Raw genomic sequence first — 21,953 nt, forward strand, 5'->3', positions numbered from 1 at the left:
GTCTAATCTAAAAAGTGGTTTTCTTGCAATTTCTTTAATGCAATTCTTCGGGTAGTGGCTAAGCGCGACACCAGTGTTTCTTTCAGACTTTTTCCTCCCCGGAGAGGGGTGGGGGTACTTGAAATTTTCGGGGGCGGGGGTAGAATTTTCGGGGAGGGGGCGGACACTGGAAAAAGTATATAATTATATTTCGTTGAATGGGACGGTAGACATGTTTTTTTTTTTTTGGGGGGGGGGGGTGGGGGGGGGTGGGGGGTGTTGGTTTTAGTTTAGAGAAAAGAGACAGCACTATCAACCTAGCGCCCGGTGTATCCTTCCTCAACGGGCCATTTTTCTCGTTTTAAAATGTTTTGGATACTTAACTGATCTATATTTTTGTTTGGTTGATGAAAAACTATTCTGATTAATGTCTGTAGGTAGACTCTTTTATAGCATTGTAATATAACGCCCAATGCTGTCGTGAATATGTTTTACATTGCCAACAACAACACTCACACGAATGTCTTCGGTAAACTTAGCGTAAACGTTTGTATTTTTGCATGAATATAATACACAGGTTTTTTAATTATTAATTTGTAAGGTGATTAGAACACTTCATAAGTTATAACTTACTTTCCTTAATCTCCTCATTCATCTCTCTACGTTAACTTAAATAGTCACATTTTCACACAAATTTGTAAAATCATTTACAACATTTTCTAAAAATAAATTTATTGTAAAAAATGTTAAGTGGCGAACGAACGCGTGTACTTGTTTTTAGCTCCCCCCCCTCCCCCTTAAGAGGGGCGCACCTAAGATTAGCTCTCTTAGACCAGCAGTGACAAACATTCAGGATATGACCGTCCTACCATACGGATGTTAAATTCTTTTACTTCAATAAAAACACGATGTTTTCATTCCCTTTCAACGGACGGCATTTCGTCTCTGTGAAAAAAAAATTAAAAAACTTTAAAAAAGTCTTTTTTTTAAATTATGATGATACTTTTTTTTAAATTATGATTTTTTTAAAATTACGATTTTTTTAAAATACTTATTATGAAACAGCAACAAAAACAAAGAAAAAAAACTCTCAAAGATTGACTGTGCGGTTAAAATCTAACCCTCATACATCGAGTCAGACGTTGAGAGCGCAGTGAAATTTGAGCGAATCTAGAACGTGTCGAGCCTATTTACTTCCCTCCCCCCCCCCCACCAAACTTACCTGTGACACAACCCCACTGTACCTGACAGACAGGTCACGTGATGAGACCGGCTATTATAAGGCCGTGCAGATAGCTGTTGTCGGGTCTTCACGGCGTTTTATAGCAAACAAACAACACACCGTTAGTGTTGTCTAAAAATAAAGGGGATAGAATACACTTATCTCCTTGAGAGAGGAGCAACTAACAATATATAAGAACATAGTATCCTGTTGTGTATAAAATTTTGTAGTGGAGCATTCTTCGTGAAGGAAAATATAAAATGTTATAATATTTCTTATCCAGGTAATGTTTTAAAATTAGCTGTATTTTTAAAAGTATATAAGACAAGACGCAGGCTTGCTCTACGAAGAATGAATCACGCTAGTATAAAATACAAGTTTACAAAGGCTGTCGTCCAGGCCTCTATCTGCTTACACCACACCCACACCTAGCGACACACCCCTCACACCCGTTTTTATACACACCCACACACTTTCTTATAAAAAGATACAATACGATACCAATCACGATATAAGAAGATACGAATACAAATACATAAACGTAATTGTATAGATTGTAATGCGATGTATCACACTTAAATATAGTAGGCCTAAACTGCAATATTATTACGATACGATGCAATACGATACAGTGGAATACATTATAAAATATGATACGATACGAAACAGTACAATTCGACTAAATATCAAACTGTATGTGACACAACTAATACGGTACAGCAGAATACAATACGATGCTGTATGATACCATACTAATACAATGTGATGCCCTACTTTGTAATGTTATATTCCTAACAGTTGCATAAAACACAATGAATATTTTTTACTTATCTTTACAATTTTACAAGAGATACGAATCATCAACAGAGAGACAGAGAAGGAGAAGAGAAACAGAACGAAAACTATGTTTAATATTGATTCTATTAAATATTATAAACTCAAAACCAATTTTAATTTTCCTAGCATACAGTTTTAAAATGGCCATGGACTTTCATCCATACGATGAGTATCAATATGGCGTTTAGATTTCTATTTTTACACTGGATCAAACCCGCGATGATATATATATATATATATATATATATATATATATATATATATATATATATATATATATATATATATATATATATATATATATATGTATATATATAGTCTTAGCTGTCTATATATCTTTTATTGTTTTTATTACTCTTTAGATCTCCCACTATAGGGGCCTACTTTTTTATATTTTCTGATATCAAAATGTATACACTTTTCTTTATCTATACCTAAACTGTGTAACTGTACCAATACTATTTCACTGGAGACATTTGGACTGTATGGTCATGCCTATAGACGGGTCGTGACTTGGCTACAGATGAATGTATTATTTCTATTGCACTGGTCATGAGAATCTACTTCATCGTCTAAATGTTCCTGTTCTGGACACGCCTATTACATGGGCAGCAACTTAATGTTTAGGTGTGGGAGGGCGAATACAATTAGTTATGGGGAGGGTGTGTGTAAGAAATCCGTGTGTTGTTGACATTTCTCACTTGTATGTCCAAGATCCATAAGGAGAGGGTGTGTGTAAAAAAGATTAGTTTAGACCAGGGGTCTCCAAACTACGGCCCGCGGGCCGGATGCGGCCCGCGAAGTCCTCTCATCCGGCCCGCGGAGATCTTTTTATCCAAGGAAAAATCGTTTGTTGGTGATGGCTGAGGGACTTTGCCCAGAAAAATCAAAGACATGCCTGGAAGAAACTGGCCCCAGAACTAAAATTTAATAGTTAATGCGGCCCTCGGACTGAAAAGTTTGGAGACCCCTGGTTTAGACGACAGAATTCGTGTGCGGGTCATATTTCTCTCTTGTATGCCCACCCATTCACAGAAGACACCTCTGCTTTAAGTAATTCTTTGAGTAGTAGTTTAGCAGTAATAAAATTATTTGTACACACGATTCAGGCTAAAATACCATACCTAAATACCCGAATCAAAAGATAATTTAGATAAAAAGCTGATATACACAAACAACAAACGGATGCAAACACGCAAGGAGCTCGCCTTGAGTTCGTTTATTAAAAATGTATAACATTGTTTAAAGCTTTTTTAGCGACCTAGCTTTTTTTGTTATTAAGTGTCATCTTCTGCTTTTTATTATAATTATTACACAACTTACTCCAAATATTTTGTAATGAAATAAATATAAATCACAGAAATATCTTTGGTACAAGTACTGATATTAAACAGCAGCTGTTAATGCCATGAACTTAGTTAAAATGAACTGAAAACAAAATAAAACTGCGACATTGAACATAACGTTTGAACTAAATTACACAATTGGGTGTCGTTATTAAGTTTAGAAAATGCCTTTTATAGAAATAAAATCTCGATCAAAAACGTTCTTTACTTTGAGCAGTACCAACGTATATTGCACTAGTTTTTTTTTTAATTTACATTGTCTGTATAGGTTTTATATTAGGCTTCTATATTTAAAAATAATTCTCTTTCATTCCAGGGACGGCGTGGGTTTAACAGTTAGCCAGGAATGAATTTCCAAGGATTACTTTAAAGCCACACGGATCAAACCCCAGTTCAGAACAGGCAAATGTGTTAATTGAAATACAACAGGAAGAATTGAAAGCTTAAAAACCTACTCGTTTTAACCAGCATTCACGCCCTGTTGCATATTCGCTACACTGTTCAACTTCAAAACCGTCTCGTGGTACCACTGTACCATAGTATATGTGTGATTTTTGTACCAGAATATCTTTGTACCTTAATTAAGTAATACCAGGCGCATCAGTGACCATGGCAGCAGCTAAAGATGAGACGACAGCTGAGCCGAAGAAACGAAGTATGGGAGCTCAAATCCTGCTGGATAACCTGCTCATCATCTTCATCGTCATCGCTGTTTTCATCGGCGTGGGTCTTGGCGTCGGTCTGCGCGGTGTCTGGGGTTATGAGGAGTACAGGAAGATCTTCTACCTGGAGGTAACTCAGCATTTTTTTTATAATGGTATGGTCAAGGTGGTAGAGCGCTCTATTGTTAAAACCGAAAGTTTCGAGTTCGGTTCCCGCGTTGAGATATTCTCCTTGAGTCTGCGCGATTAGATAAATACGTAAGAAAAAGAAAAGCGGCTAGACATCCCTTCACATGCCTAGGTCACAGAAACTGCCCTATCAACCGTAAAGTCCAAAAGATAACCACCAAGTTGTATATTACCTGCGGACAATGAGCAATTTTAAATATGAACCGTCAGTCACATTGCTTCGGAAAATATCTTTATCGTTTCAAAATACATACCAGGAAAGTAATTGTTTCCAGATATATATATATATATATATATATATATATATATATATATATATATATATATATATATATATGGTCTAGCAGTAGAGCGTTAGACTGTAACACGAAAGTCTCGAGTTCAAATCACCGAGTCCACCTATCCCTGATCGGATCGTAACTCACGTTAGGGACAGTTAAGGCGACTGAAATTGCTACTGACCACATTATCCCTTCATATGCCGAGGTCAATAAACATGAGAGCTCTACTTCATCTGCCCAATGGATCTATCGACTTAAAGATGAATCTTTACTGTCATATGTATATATAGCCTATTTATATAATTAATATATATATATATATATATATATATATATATATATATATATATATATATATATATATATATATATATATTACTTCATAAATTACACAGCTGCCATGACACGTTATACCTATAAATAGTACACACTAACAGCTGTTGTCACGTGACAGTTCCCAGGTCGTCTACTACTGAACATGTTGAAGATGTTGATCCTTCCTCTCATCATCTCCAGTCTCATCACTGGTATGGCGGACATCGGCTCTCATGCCTCGGGTAAGGTCATTTACTGATGGGCAGGTCTTTAGGTCATTGTATATTGAGGTCAGTTATAGCTGAGTAGGTCGTTAGGTCATTATCAGGTGAGGTCAGACAGCTGAGTAGGTCAGTAGGTCATTGTCTGGTGAGGTCAGTCACCGCTGGGTGGGTCGGTAGGTCATTGTCTGGTTAGGTCAGTCATAGCTGAGTAGGTCGGTAGATCGTTGACTTGTTAGGTCAGTCATAGCTGGGTAGGTCGGTAGGTCCTTGTCCGGTGAGGTCAGTCACAGGTGAGTAGGTCCTTAGCTTATTGATGGGAGTCATTTAAAGTTGAGTAGGTCTTTAGGTCACCGACTTTTTGGTCGGGTCACTAACATCTGTATTTTTCATTAGGTCACTGGTTTTTTTGCTGGGGTAACAGCTGGATAGGTCGTTAGGTCACCGACTGTGTGCTTGGCTTGTTAAGGTCATTCATGGTTGAATAGGTCGTTACGTTACTGACTGATTACAGAATGTTAACAGAACAAGTTAAATGGAAATGTTATAGCACAGTTAGGGTAACTTTAAGTGGTAGATAATGGAAATATTTAGTTCTGTCGAGTTATGGAATGGTGACATATAATACCTGTAGAAACTATGTTGATATTTTTAACAAATCATCATTAAACACCACCAATCAATATAATTACCTAATAAACTCAACAAACAAGCATAATACATAACGACAATAAACAAACATTACAAATAAACCATTTTTAAAAATCATCAGCTAAACACCACCAATAAACATAACTACCTAATAAACTCAACAAATAAATATAATGACAATAAACAAACATTTAAAATAAGCTATTTTTAAAAGGGTGAACTAACAGACGAAAATAATATAAACTCCACGAAGTTACAAGCCCTATTATAAAGTTATCAACAAAGATCTAAAAGATCTATTGATTAGATATAATGTGTGTTTGGAAAATTTAAAAAACCAGGAAGTAATGAAAAAAAAAATATTTATAAACATTTCTTAATAAGTAACTACGCTATGTGCGAAATAAATTTTCAATGTTTTAACCCAAAAGTCTTATGTTAGTTCTAGATCTTTTGCTTATTTTTACGTTTTCAATCTCAGACTTTGGATCAAAAAGCTGATTGCACTGTTTATTTCTTGATTATATATTTATTTTACAAATATTTTGGCTGCTGAAGCCTTGAATCCTCTTCCCTAACAAAAAGTTGATATACATGAGTGAGGTAAGAAGCCCCCACTTATACTTACAGCCACGACTTTGAGTATTTACAACGACCGTGTTTGATCAGGGTCTATAAGCTGACTGTTTGCTTCTCTCTGAAGAAACGTATATATCTTGTTGATTTAGTTTGCTTGACTTTTATTTCCTTGGAAATTTTTAATGGCGTCGTAGATTTTTTTTTTCTTGGAATGCGGAAAGGGAGCCGTACTTTAAGGAATAAAAGAATTTTTCTTTTAGACTTTAGACTAAGGCCCCAATTCAGATTTGTTTTTATGAAGTTTTTATTCCTTAATTTATTTTATTTGGGAAATAAATTTTACAAGTTTACTAATGGTCCTTAAGTTTTGAAAGGTTGAAATTTTCTTTCTTAGCAGTAAAGCCTATGAGTGCTTCCAAATCATGAGGTATTTTATCTGTGGGTATTTAGTCTGAGATATTTTATCTGTGAGGTATAACGTATCTTATACATTTTATCTGTGGGGGTATTTTGTCTCTCATATAATTTTGTGTGGAGTATTTTGTCTCTGAGATATTTTATTTGTGAGGAATATAGTCAACATATTTTTTATAATGATACTGTTCTAACATATTTTGTTCTGGGTTATGTTGCCATGACATATTTTGTTCAAATGCATCTTTTTCATGAGATGGAATATTTTTGTTCGTAGATTATTATGGCATGTAGCACAAATAGGCCTAATGTGAATGATTTGCTGTGTTTCAAATTGAACAATCCGTGATTTACTTATAAGCTTAAAGCTGGCACGTCGGTGTTGAAAACATTTTAAAAACTGTCTTACACTAAGGGGTCGTCCATAAATGACGTCACACTCGTAGGGGTTAGGGGGTGACGGTGTGTGATGTGGGGTGGGGGTCATATGGTGTGACGCCACACATTTGGATTATGAAAAAGCACTGTTAGAAAACGAATTTTAGCCGTTATTTCGCGTTTTAAAAAACTGTTTTAATAAATTTTTAATAGAAACTAGAATACCCGTCATCCGTTGGATAACTGTGGGTTTCGGGGGTCATCCATCAAAGAACATCACGTCTGTCACTCAGAGACATAGCGTCCCTTCCCGGCGCCCGGGGACAAACTTTTCGATTTGAACCCCCCCCCCCCCCCCCCCCGCAAGATTTCGATTTGCAACCCCCCCCCCCCTCAAACTTTTGATGTGCACCCTCCCCACTCAAACTTTCGATTCGAACCCCCCTCAACCTTTCAATTTATTTTTCCAAACCATTTTGGCGCCCCAACATATGTCCCCCCCCCCGCCCCCCCCCCCCTTCCCACCCGCCTCCCCTCCCCCTCCCGCCCCCCCCCCCTCCTCGCTACGCTACTGCAGTGTCACTTATCGTCACAAAAAACAGACCCCACATTCAAAAATATGTTTTTTATCTTTTAAAAACACCGAAAACACCGATTTCGGACTATCCCTTCATATACTGACGTCACAGGTGACCTACTCAACTCTACTTCACCTGCCCAGTTTCCCGCCAAGTCTCAGACAACATGTTTTTATCGTTTAAAAAACGATTCCAGCCGAGCATGTCTCTGACCACACTATCCTTTCATATGCTTAGGACAAAGAAACAGATGAACTCTACTTCACCTGCCCTGTATCCTTCCAAGTTCAGATAGGCAATTTTATCATTCACATCTAAAAAAAAAAAATTGAAAAAAAAATATCATTGACATATTGGTCTAGAACCTGTGCCACCCGCATGAGAGCCGGCTACACTACCAACTTAGCTATTTATTCGGGACGTCACAAGTGAATTTTTATACTATACTTTGAGTCTCCTTATGCAACTTGATTTACGCGCATAGATCTAGATCTAAGTCTAGTAGTAGTAACTTTCAAATTGAAATTTTATCTTAAATTAGCCAAACAAAGATTTATATAAAATAATTAAGGCCTGAAATAGATTCTAGATGTATTAAGGCCTGAAATAGATTCTAGATGTAGAATTTACATTAAGTCTAGATCTAGAATTTACATTGAGTCTAGTGACCTAGATCTAGATCTAGGCTAGATTCATAACTAATTATCTTTCCTTCGACAGCTGATCTTTAGATCTAGAGAAATTTATTGTAAAACTAAATGAAAAAAGACAGTTGAAAATTGATATAAGTGTTGGAACGTAATAAATACAGCAAACGGACGTATTGTTAAAGTTAAAGCCGACAGAAAATTAGCTTTAGAACGCGTTAAACTTTTGAATGGGAACACAATTTTCTTCGATAGACGCCGCCATTTTATTGTACTAAAGAGTAAACAAAAAAACTGTGACGTCACGGTCCCGCCGAGTGTAGTGGTCGTTCTAATCTTTTTTTTAAAAAAATAGGGTTACTCTACGTATGAATAAATCAATAAATTAATTAACGTCTTTAAATAAATTTGTGATTAACAGTCTGTCTGCATTAAAAAATTATTCTCTACCTACATATTATTTTACAGCTCTCCAGATAGAGTAGAACATATCACAATACTCGATCGGACAAACAAACAAATAAATATTCAAACATGTAAACAAACTTGACTTTTAGTAGTATATAGATTGATTAAAATACTCTATGTTGACAGAGTTCAGATAAGATTTTGGAAAAATATCGATGTTTTAAGAAAAATTTTGATGAGGCGTTGTAGGCTGAGGTGTGACGTTTATTTTATTTTTTTTTGGGGGGGGGGGGGGGGGGGGGGGCTGGCTTTTTGCAACGATGTGTGACGTAGGGGAAGAGGCAAACATTGTCACAAAAAAGCGTGACGTCATTTGTAGATGACCCCCCCCCCCCCTTAAGTGGAGTGAATTGTGTGTGCTTGTCCTCTCTCCTCAGATATAATAACTATCGCCTAAACAATGAAATGCAAATGTAAATAATTGATTCAACCAATAGTAAACACACGCACACACACACACACACACACAAGCGCGCACCCACTCCCACACACTCGTAAATCAACACATTGACAGGTAATCTTGTCAAGAAATTCAAATCGCTTTTCTCAACGATCTTGACATTGACAAACTAAAAGGGGGGGGGGGGAGTTGGCAGGGGGGAGGGTAAGGAAGTTAGGGGTGAGGTGGAAAGGGTGTCTGGAAGAAAATGGGGGGGTGTCAATCTTCCTTAAAAAGATTGAACGTTTGCTTATGCTAATCGCTTGTGTTAATTGTAATCTTAATTCAAACTAGATCTTTTTTTTCATTAATTATATTAGCCGACGACGTAAATTTCGTGTCGATCGTTTAGGTCAGGACTAGGTTTATTGTTAGATTTATGGTCTGGACTTAGGTCAGGGCAGTTGGGCGAGTTCTACCTATGGTTGTTGCAGACATTAGTTTCCTGTGGGAGGTAACTGAGTCTTCGGGAGAAAGGGGGGGGGGGAGGGAAATAGGCAGACACTGGTTAAAGTATACATTTGCTATAACATGTAGATTTTTTTTTCTATTTCGTCCGGGGAAAGGCCTCATGGAAACAGTGGTGGATTACTGCCTAATGATGCAGTAATACAGGATGGTACTCACCTCGTATTACATTTTTACAATGTTACCGCCTGCAATGTTATCATCGATTCCTTGAACTCCTTCGTCCCCAGGCAAGCTTGGCGCCGCCGCCATCTTCTACTACATGACGACGACACTGGCCGCCGTCATCACGGGTATCATCCTCGTGCTGACCATCCACCCCGGCAACGCCAGTGACAGGAACAACATCCGGCGCGAGGGGGCGTCACTCGAGGCTGATCCGTTAGACTCCCTCCTCGACCTCATCTCGTCAGTAGATATTTTTTTAATTTGTTTAATTTTTATTTATTTAATTTTGATTTTTTTTTTGTTCCGTGGTTTAGGGTTCAGTTTTAGAAAAGGTAGAGTGTGAGTTTCTGTGGGTTGTTAGTCTTTTTACTGGGTATACGACCGTAGCAGCTTTAAAGGGAGCGCTCTAGTGGAGAGCCGTAGAAAATGAGGTAAGGGCTGGCGGAATTACATGGGCGCTTCTAACGAGAGCTGCTTAAAACCGAGTCCGGTGGAGAGGTGTGGTTGCAGCATATTTTGCTTTCCGGGGGTCACAAAGAAATAAATGAAGTGAAGGCTCGGACGGGATGCTATGTTACACTTGCAGTGTAGAAATATACTTTATTTATTATTTTAATGAGAATGTTAGTATAATATATTGGTTATTAAGAAATTACCTTCAGTTTCTTCCAGTCATCTCTTTGAGGGGGGGGGCACCTCCCCCCCCCCTCCGAAGAAAGTCTACCGCCCCCCCCCCCCCCGAACGAAATGAAAATATAAAATATATATAAAATATATACTTTTAACAGTGTCCGCCCCCCGCCCCCCCCCCCGAAGAAAGTCTACCACCCCCGCCCCCGAAAATTTCAAGTCCCTCTTCCCAACCCCCCCCCCCCCCCCGGAGAAAAAATTCTGGAAGAAACACTGATTACCTTTTGTTTTGTCAAATCTAATTATATTGTTGTTGTTTTTTTCAATGAATTTGTTGATACTGATAAACTCTAAAGTCTACCAAATATAAACCATAACTTTAGCCCTTCAGGTTAAAATATCCATTGATATTTTTTTTAATATACCCTATGGTGGAATGAGCAATAGACTGGGTATAGCACTGGGTCTGAGATAACTCTAATGAAAAATTCTCCTCTGTTTTCTTAAAACAATCCACGCATTACAAAGATATATATATTTAAAGCAATGTGTAACTAACTGGTTTAAACTTGTTTGTTATGTACAGTTTAACTGTTAAATATTTTTCTATTAATAAATGTTTGTTAAAATTTAATTACAGTACATACTTTTTTTTTTACAGGCAATGCTTCCCAGAAAACTTGGTATCCGCTTGTTTTGAAAGAGTGAGTTAAATTGTTCAATGTTTCAGTAATGCATTTCTTTACATGATCTCTCTAATAACTGAATTAACTCTCGTGACAATCTCAAACAAATGTAACACACAGAAAAATGCTCTGCCAATATATAGGAGAGTGAATGATTGAAGCCACTCATGGATTAACAAACTGGGCTAGATAGATCCTCATATCTCCCAGTAAGGGGCGCATGACATCCCCCGACATGAGAGGGCAGTAGGCAGTAGCGTAGCGAGGTCTGGTGTCACCCAGCACTTAATGGTGTCAACCCCCCCCCCCCCCCCGTAAAAATTGTATATGTATATATATACATATGTGTATATATATATATATATATATATATATATATATATATATATATATATATATATATATATATATATATATATATATATATATGTGTGTGTGTGTGTGTTAGTTAGTCCGCACTCCCCGCCCCCCCCCTTGGCTACGCCTCTGGCGGTTGGCATAGTGTTTAAATTTAACAACCTCCGCTTTTGGTGCGCCCCATGGTCAGTATACCATGACCACTCAATTGTCATAATCAATACAGGCAAAATCTTTACCACCAGTATCCAGTATTCAATCATGATTTATTGATAATTGTCAGCTTATTCCAACCTTCTATATCGATTATGTTTGTATAATCATAACTTAGTGTTCTTCACTAGCATATATTATTTTATGTATTCCCTTAATTTAATGCAACCTAATGTATCGACTATTTGTAAGTGTATCGACCATTTAAATATTAGTCTATCGACCATCTAATACTAATTAATCGACCATCTCCAGGTGATAACAAAGTTTAAAATCGGGAAATCCGACCCTCGGATCAACGAAACCCATTACAAGCTGTATAATCTTACAGAGACGGACAACTCGTCGTTTGCTACCTACAGTAAGTCTTTACTACCTACAGTAAGTCTTTACTACTGTGGCAAATATGCTCTAGCGAGTCATACCGCACATAAATAGTTATAGCCGCAGCTACAGAATGACCTGTTTAGTCTAGGGTTTGTCTCGTTGGACAAGAGGTCCCTTAATAATTAGTGTTGTGCGTTTATTAATGTTGTGTTATTAGTATTGACTGATTGCCGATATTTGGCTCAGTGAAAAGGGTTAAAATTACGATTGAGTAACTATCAGTTTCACAATCATTTAACTTTTATTAATACATTAATTATTGGCATAGTAATAACGATACAATTTAAAGTAGCCTGGAAGGGGCGACTGGTCTTCAGGGCGGCGTGGTCACACTTCCTCACACACAGACCTCTGTACTAAGTTTTAGCCCCAAGCTGGCCGGCTGTAAAATACATGTGACAACTTCCTAACATATGTGTGATATACACATTCATTCAGACACATACAAGTTTACAATTGTTACCAAGATAATACATTTACATAAGCCTTACATAAGGCCTACAATAAACATTACTAGGAAAGATGCTTTCATTCATACATTGTTTTATACTCATTCCATACTTACTAATTAATATTATAACATTACAGCTAATAAAAGTAAGTGTTAATTACCTTCCAAAGAAGCCACACAGTCCTCTCCACACGTTGCCAAACGCACGTTTAATTTCTCCGAAGAGAACAAGTGCCGTAGCACCAAAATAAGTATGATATATTATGTTGGCTAGTGCCTTAGCACCAAAAAAACGTGTACCTCCGAAGAGGGGAGAAGGTAGAGTGACCGGACTGTAGCGTCCCTACCCTACAGGTCACATGACTTAGGCTCCGCCCTCGTGACCGCAGTCTGAGGTCGAGCCCCGGTCAGCCTTACAATACCGCTGGACTCAGGTCCAGGTGTGTACCGTTACCTGTGGGGTAGCAAGAAGGGGGGAGAGGTGGAGACACCATGATAGATATTTATAATCTATCATAACAACTACCTCCAGTAAGTCTTACATAGCCGGTTGTTTACTACCTCCAGTAAGTTTTATATTGCCCGTTGTTTCTGCCTACAGTAAGTGTTATGTAGCCCAATGTTACAGTAAGTGTTATATAGCCCGATGTTTACTACCTCCAGTAAGTGTTATATTGGACGATGTTTACTACCTCCAGTAAGTGTTATATAGCCCGATGTTTACTTCCTACAGTAAGTGTTATATAGCCCAATGTTTACTGCCTACAGTAAGTGTTATATATATATATATATATATATATATATATATATATATATATATATATATATATATATATATATAGCCCGTTGTTTACTACCTACAGTAAGTGTTATATAGCCCGCTGTTTTCTACATAAATAGTAAGTGTTGTATTGCGCATAACGTAATTCATATCAAATTACTGTATAATTACATTACAGCTTCAATACTGTATAATTATAGGCTTATTATTGATGATTCACAATATGATTTATCTCTAATTTAAGATAATTCGCATACTAATTACTGTCCATTCACATTTTCAATTATTGTCTAATTACTGACATGTTAATTTTTATTACAATCCAATTTATGTTTAACTATTGTCTATTTACTATCTAATTACTGCATTGATTGTAATCTGTCCTTATTCTAATTTCTGTCTAGTTATTATGTTATTACTGATTAGCATAGAATGTTTGTGTACTTGTTAAAAAAACGTGTCCCCACACACACATGTGTGGGGTCGGCATGATCGAGTCTGTAAAGCTCATCTTTGCAAAACCGAAAATTCCCGAGTTCGAACCCTCGGGCAGAAGAGGCTCGATAGCTGGGGACAGCAACTTTTCTAGGAGAGAAAAATCCAAAATTTAACAGCTGCTGCCTTGTGTGTAGTTTGTTCTTGGTTGGACAAAGCAAATCCAAAGAGAATCAACGTCCTATATGGCGAATAACCAGGTGACCAGTATACTTAAATGTGAAAAGACTAAAATTAAGAACGAAGAGGAAGAAAGACCTGACCATATTATTACTGATTACCTTTGAATGTTTGTCTATATGTTGAAAACACCAGTCTGTTTCCACACTGACCACTCCGTATATCACTGTCCCCACACTATCCGTGGACCTAACCAAGCCCTACATTACTGATTAGAATGTTTGTGTACATGTTACAAACGTGTCTGTCCCCACACTAGCTCTAAACCTAACCAAGCCCTACATTACTATTTACCATAGAATGTTTGTGTACATGTTACAAACGTGTCTGTCCCCACACTAGCCGTGAACCTGACCAAGCCCTACATTACTATTTACCATAGAATGTTTGTGTACATGTTACAAACGTGTCTCCCCACCCCCACCCCCACCCCACTAGCCGTGAAACTGACCAAGCCATACATTACTGATTAGAATCTTTGTGTACATGTTACAAACGTCTCTGTCCCCCACTAGCCGTGGACCTTACCAAGCCCTACATGGCCTCTGACAGTGGGATGAACGTCCTGGGTATCGTCGTGTTCTCTATAGCGCTGGGCTGTGTCATCAACCATCTGGGCGAGCAGGGCAAGCCGCTGAAGGACTTCTTCTCCAGCCTAAACGCCGCCACCATGGTGCTCATCAACATCGTTATCTGGTGAGTTATCTACGTACAGACTTTATCCTCAACGACAAGACTTGATTTCTTGTGTTTTCCTCAGTCAAAGTCAATGTCTTCGAGGAATCTCTTCTGGGGGGGGGGGGTCCCCCGAAGAAGAATTTATATATGGAAATGGAATTTATATAGAAAATATACACTTTTAATAGTGTCCGTCCCCGTCCCCCGTACCCCCACCCCACGAATATTTTAGACCGCCCTTCCCCCCCATGAAAATTTCAAAGCCCCCCCTTCCCCGAAGAAAAAAGTCTGGAAGAAACACTGGTTTTCTACGATGTAAAAATGCGTTTTCGTAAACCAAGGTCAATATATCATGTGTTGTCTTTGATATTTAAATTTTAGCATTGACAGACTCTCAGCACTCGGATATAAGTTTTTTTTCAAGCAATGAAAATGATACTTGTTGTAACATTTAACCAATTCATATAATGTTAAAAAGAAACTAAGACCCACACACACACAAAAATAGCACGCATGAACAGTAATACCCACTCCGATAACTGCTTAGCATGCAGTTGTACTCTGATATATCCTCTTTATAGGCGAAGCCATCAACAAATGTATTCTACTATATTTTAACTAAACCTTTTATTATACGTCACTTTTATTTAATTAATTATCAAATTATTTAAACCACAATCCCAGATTATATTTTGGCCACGTAACATACATTAATACTTCATTCAAAAACATGTATGCCAATCATCTCTCTCTGTTACAGTCCTTATTATCACGACTCAGAGGCGTAGCGACCCTTCCCGGTGCCCGGGGACAAACTTTTCGATTTGCACCCCCCCCCCCCCTCAAGATTTCGATTTGCACCCCCCTCAACCTTTCAATTTATTTTTCCAACCCATTTTGGCGCACCCTAAGGTCGGCGCCCGGGGACGTATGTCCACCCCCCCCCCCTCGCTACGCTACTGTCACGACTAACACTTCCTCTCTCCCAGGTACACCCCTATCGGCATCATCTTCCTCATCGCCTCCAAGTTCATCCTGACCAAGGACATCGGCGGGGTCCTCAGCGACATGGGCATGTACATGGCGACGGTCCTGGGCGGGCTAGCCATCCACGGGATCGTCACCCTCCCCGTGCTCTACGTGATCTTCACCAGGAAAAACCCGGTCAGGTTCGCGGCTAACATGGCTAAAGCTCTATGCACAGCCTGGGGTACGGCGTCAAGGTAAGGCTAGAGGTGGTGTTAGATTTTGTTGTTTTTTAAAATGGGGTACGGCGTCAAGGTACGGTTAAAGGTGGTGTTAGATTTTGTTGTTTTTTAAAATGGGGTACGGCGTCAAGGTACGGTTAAAGGTGGTGTTAGATTTTGTTGTTTTTTAAAATGGGGTACGGCGTCAAGGTACGGTTAAAGGTGGTGTTAGATTTTGTTGTTTTTTAAAATGGGGTACGGCGTCAAGGTACGGTTAAAGGTGGTGTTAGATTTTGTTGTTTTTTTAATGGGGTACGGCTAGAGGTGGTGTTAGATTTTGTTGTTTTTTTTAATGGGGTACGGCTAGAGGTGGTGTTAGATTTTGTTGTTTTTTTTAATGGGGTACGGCTAAAGGTGGTGTTAGATTTTGTTGTTTTTTAAAATGGGGTACGGCGTCAAGGTACGGTTAAAGGTGGTGTTAGATTTTGTTGTTTTTTAAAATGGGGTACGGCGTCAAGGTACGGTTAAAGGTGGTGTTAGATTTTGTTGTTTTTTTAAAATGGGGTACGGCGTCAAGGTACGGTTAAAGGTGGTGTTAGATTTTGTTGTTTTTTTTAATGGGGTACGGCTAGAGGTGGTGTTAGATTTTGTTGTTTTTTTTAATGGGGTACGGCTAGAGGTGGTGTTAGATTTTGTTGTTTTTTTTTAATGGGGTACGGCTAGAGGTGGTGTTAGATTTTGTTGTTTTTTTTTTAAATGGGGTACGGCGTCAAGGTACGGTTAAAGGTGGTGTTAGATTTTGTTGTTTTTTTAATGGGGTACGGCTAGAGGTGGTGTTAGATTTTGTTGTATTTTTAAATGGGGTACGGCGTCAAGGTACGGCTAAATGTGGTGTTAGATTTTGTTGTTTTTTAAAATGGGGTACGGCTAGAGGTGGTGTTAGATTTTGTTGTTTTTTAAAATGGGGTACGGCGTCAAGGTACGGTTAAAGGTGGTGTTAGATTTTGTTGTTTTTTAAAATGGGGTACGGCGTCAAGGTACGGCTAGAGGTGTGTTAGATTTTGTTGCATTTTTAAATGGGGTACGGCTAGAGATGGTGTTAGATTTGTTGCATTTTTAAACGGGGTACGGCTAAAGGTGGTGTTAGTTTTTGTTGCAGTTTTAATGTGGTACGGTTAGAGGTGGTGTTAGATTGTGTTGCAGTTTTAAATGGGGTACGGCGTCAAGGTACGGCTAAAGGTGGTGTTAGATTTTGTTGCAGTTTTAAATGGGGTACGGCTAAGGTGGTGTTAGTTTTTGTTGCAGTTTTAAACGGGGTAAGGCTAAAGGTGGTGTTAGTTTTTGTTGCAGTTTTAATGTGGTACGGCTAGAGGTGGTGTTAGATTTTGTTGCAGTTTTAAATGGGGTACGGCTAGAGGTGGTGTTAGATTGTGTTGCAGTTTTAAATAGGGTACGGTTAGAGGTTGTGTTAGATTTTGTTGCATTTTTAAATAGGGTACGGCGTCAATTTACGGCTAAAGGTGTTGTTAGATTTTGCTGCATTTTTAAAGAGAATATTTAAGTTTTTTTTTTTTTAATTATCTGAGAGAAAGTTCATTGTGCGAATTAAGAAAGATTTGATACCCTACAAAAAAGGGACGGCGTTGTCGAATTGTAGAGCGTTTGTCTTGAACTTACCCGAATTTCTCGAGTTCGGATCCCTGGCTGGAGTCTGTAGAACGCCCCTGAGTCCACCCAACTCTGATGGGTACCTAACTCACGTTAGGGAAAGTAAAGACCACATTATCCCTTCATATGCCAACTTCACAGAAACTGGTGCGCTTTACCTCACTTGCCCCATAGACCGTCAGGTTTGAAAGGGGAACGTTAGTTATCGCTCAGATGTATTGTTTCGCTCGTTCTGGTCAGTGTTTCTTCCAGACTTTTGATATTTTCGGTGGGGGGGGGGGGGGCGCCTGGAAGAAACTCTGGTTCTGGTGTATAAATAATACCTTGCTGGGGTTAACTCCAACATTATTTTTGGAATGAACAGCCCTTCAGATAAAAAAAGAATTGAAATAAACTAGAAATGTACTGAGTATTTATTTGGTCATTCATTCTTATAATACTTTGTTTGAGTAAACTACAACACTGGTTTTGGATTGAAAAAACCCTTCAGCTAAAAAAAGTTAAATAAACTAGAAATGTACGGAATATTTATTTGGTCATTCCAGAGGGTTAGCGGGGGGGGGGGATACATATGTCCCCGGGCGACGACCTTAGGGGGCGCCAAAATGTGATGGAAAAACAAATTAAAATCTCATTTTAGATGCAGTTTTGCATTATAAATATAAAAATATATTGGGGGGTGCAAATCGAAAGTTTGAGGGGGTGCAAATTGAAAATTGAAAGGTTACTCCCGAGGGGGGCGCCAAAATGGGATGGAAAAACAAATTAAAACCTCATTTTAGCTGCAGTTTTGCATTATAAATATAAAAAATATATTGGGGGTGCAAATCGAAAGTTTGAGGGGGTGCAAATTGAAAATTGAAAGGTTACTCCCGAGGGGGGCGCCAAATTGAAAGTTTGTCCCCGGACGCCGGGAAGGGTCGCTACGCCTCTGGGTCATTCATCCTTATAATACTTGAGTTAACTACAACGCTAGTTTTGGATTAAAACAATCCTTCAGATAAAAAACAATTGAAATAAACTAGAAATGTACTGAATGTTATTTTGGTCATTTATTCTTATAATACTTTGAGTAAACTACAACACTATTTTTGTATTAAATTACCCTTCAGATAAAAGAAAAATTGAATGAAACAAAAAAATTACTATTTGTTTGTTCGTTTGTTCACTCATCCAGCTCCGCCACCCTTCCCATCACCATGGACTGTCTAGTCAACAAGAACAAGATCAACATCAACGTGGTGCGGTTCGTGGCGCCAGTTGGTGCCACCATCAACATGGACGGAACCGCGCTCTACGAGGCAGTGGCGTGCATTTTCATCGCTCAGGTCAACAACCTTGACCTTAGCGTGGCTGACGTAATCATCGTCAGGTACAAAAAGTTGTTTTTTTTTAATAGTAATTTTTTTGTTGCTGTATATGTTTATTTTATTTATTTTTTTTTTATTTTTTTTTTTGGGGGGGGGGGGGGGGGGGGATTTTGTTTAGATAACCTGTAGCAAAAAGTTTCTTTGTGTGCTATTGTATTGTCATACAGTTATCATTTGGATAACGCGGAAAGTATTGGCTAGCCAAATTTTCGATGTAATTGATACTTAGTGTTTTTACAAGCTTTTATTTAACTTGCTTTCTCTGTCTGTCGTGCTTTTGGCGGTCGTTTGGATCCAACCTGCCGTGTGAAATTTTAACTAATTCGAACTGGCCGATTCGATTCAATCGTGGTTCTTGGGTCTTGACTCTAGTCCCAGTGAGAATGCGATCTGACATTAAATTATATATATTTGGATGACTTAATATTTTTGATGTGAAATTGAATATGTTTTTGGCAATTTAAAAAAAAATTACGACGGCGTGTCAAGGTTTCACCTAGATATCAACCTAACATATTTGAATTTCATAAATCTATAAATTAAATAGTGTAAAAGGTTAATAGTTTTCTTTTTTAATTAGAGTTATCGTATTATTCTTAAATGTAAAAAAAATATTTTACATATAGTACAAATTCTAGAAAATATTCTTTTAATTTGTTTAGTAATAAATAGTATTGTAATTTTTAAATATCACCGTTTATTTTTATTTTTATTTTTTTAAACTGCTTTTTGAAACTTAAGTAATAGGTTGTATCCCTTAGATAGTCAAATTTTACTTTATGGGAAGTAACTAGCTTCATTCATTTATTTCTTCAATTCATCATGACTTCACCCATTTCATTCATTCGTTTTTTCGTTGACTCGTTCATTCGTTCATTCATTCGTTCGATCATTCGTTGTTCATTTGTTCGTGCTTACATTTGTCATTGTTTGTAGCCTATCTATAACTGAACGTTTACATAATCAGACGTGAAAATGTTTTCTATATCCCTAATACTATGTTCTAAATCAACATGTCCTTTACTCCAAAGCCTGACAGCTACGGCCGCAGCCGTGGGTGCAGCTGGTGTCCCTCAAGCTGGTCTAGTGACGCTGGTCATCGTCCTCACGGCCGTGGGTCTCCCCTCTGAAGACGTCACGCTCATCTTGTCCATTGACTGGCTCCTGTAAGTCTAACCAGTAGCGTCACAAGGGCGGGGGATGCAGGATACACCGGAGTGATTCCATTCAGGGGGTTGACACCAAATCAAAAAATCGTAATGTTTACCAACAAAACATTGCTTTATCCAGAAAAAAAATAGTGGGAGAGAAGAGGAAATCTAAACCGAAAATACAAGACTTTAAGATGGGGTGGGGTGGCACCCTCACCTACCGTAGCGGGTGACACCTGACCTAGTGACGCCACACTGAGTGTAACCAAACATCCCAAACACTCGTAGCAAAGGAAACCCAGCATCGAAAAAAAAAAACGACGTCGATAAAAAAGACGTGGGGAAAACTTCAACAACTGTTTTAGTCCCCCACCCCACATAAGCCACACAATAAACATTAGCACTCACAAATTATTATTTTGCAGAGATAAAACTAATTTACTTACCATACCTCACCAAACAAGATAACATTAATATTTATGTGACTATATCTACTTACCTGTATTTCACATAAAAACCATGTATTTTAACGCTGAAATATGAATCTCACTACAATTCACGTTTGTTTGTTTTTTTCATATATAACAATACCAGTTACTAAAATAATGAAAAATTTTAGAAAAACTATAAATCAAAACATTTGAAATACTATTTTTTTTTCTGTTTTATCAGAGATCGATTTCGGACAGCCATCAATGTCTGGGGTGACTGTATCGGCTCTGGTATTTTGGATCACTTCTTCAAGGACACATTCGAGAGGGTGAGTTGTGGTTTTTCAAAGATAAACTTTTGTTTTTTTATTTTTCGAAAAATATCTCCTTGTATGAGCAAATATAATTTAAGATCCAAACTAATCGTGATTATGGAGATTAATATTATATAGCCTCCTCGTACTTTCATTTTAATAAAATTTCTAAATTACTTAAATATGCGTTTTAATTAATCTCGACGACAATAATATTATTTTCTTTTAGGCATCTCTTCCGAATGGTGGGGCAATGCAACCGACCCCATCATGACTATATCCACTGCTCTCTCCCACCCACCCTCCCCCCCCCCCCCTATCAGCAATAGAAAATAATTAGAAAAAAAATAAAAATAAATAAAATAAATAAAAATATAATAAATAGGGAAAGATAATTGATTTAAATTTTTAGTTTCCCGTCTTTCTACCAAAACCCAGAACGCCAACACCAACCACGACGACACCATCAGCAACATCGTCAGCAGCGGGAGCTCATCCATCTCCAAAAAGGACGACCTCAGCGAGGACTCCCCGCCTAGCTACAGTGGCCTTGGGCATGAGAACGAGGCTTTCGAGGCAGACAACACCCAAACGAAACTATAATTTATTGTTTAACTATATCTGACCAGATTTAGCAACCGATGCTCGCTTACAACGAACACAAGAAGTATAATTTGGTTGATCTTTTGTCTATGTTGTTTTAAAATTGAAGCTAAAATTTACTATAATTTATTGTTTAACTATATCTGACCAGATTTAGCAACGGATTCTCGCTTACAACGAACACAAGAAGTATAATTTGGTTGATCTTTTGTCTATGTTGTTTTAAACTTGAAGCTAAAATTGTTGATTAGTTTTTTTTTTACCTTTATGAAAAATTTACTCTGTGGATTTTTATTATACCAACAGGGTCAAGAAATAAAATTGTTGAAACTTTACTTATGTCATTTTTATGTTAAATGTTAAAACCACAACAAGAAAGTACTGTTTTTATTTTATTAAAAAAATAATCAAAATTGATTTCGTAGTACTGTGTGTTTATGTAAAAAATTATTTAAGTGCAGGTAATACTAGCAACGTCACAGCGTGAATTATTTTTGTGTCTTTGGAGTCAGTAAAGGAGTCTTCACTA

The 21,953-nt window shown here is 37.8% G+C and overlaps 1 protein-coding gene across 1 annotated transcript; it reads left to right on the forward strand.

The window, feature by feature from the left end:
• Positions 1-1,266: 1,266 nt before the first annotated feature.
• Positions 1,267-21,833, forward strand: LOC131955572 (excitatory amino acid transporter 3). The gene is made up of 12 exons (XM_059319737.1): positions 1,267-1,484; positions 3,701-4,176; positions 4,971-5,073; positions 9,905-10,082; positions 11,134-11,176; positions 11,984-12,089; positions 14,538-14,718; positions 15,690-15,923; positions 18,733-18,927; positions 19,957-20,091; positions 20,749-20,836; positions 21,260-21,833. The coding sequence occupies exons 2-12, from the start codon at positions 3,994-3,996 to the stop codon at positions 21,422-21,424; spliced, it is 1,611 nt and encodes a 536-aa protein (XP_059175720.1). The 5' UTR covers positions 1,267-1,484; positions 3,701-3,993; the 3' UTR covers positions 21,425-21,833.
• Positions 21,834-21,953: the final 120 nt, after the last annotated feature.

The sequence above is a fragment of the Physella acuta genome, unplaced genomic scaffold (genome assembly GCF_028476545.2).
Source record: "Physella acuta isolate Inbredline_101_S28 unplaced genomic scaffold, ASM2847654v3 ptg001079l, whole genome shotgun sequence".
Taxonomy (NCBI): Eukaryota; Metazoa; Mollusca; class Gastropoda; family Physidae; genus Physella; species Physella acuta.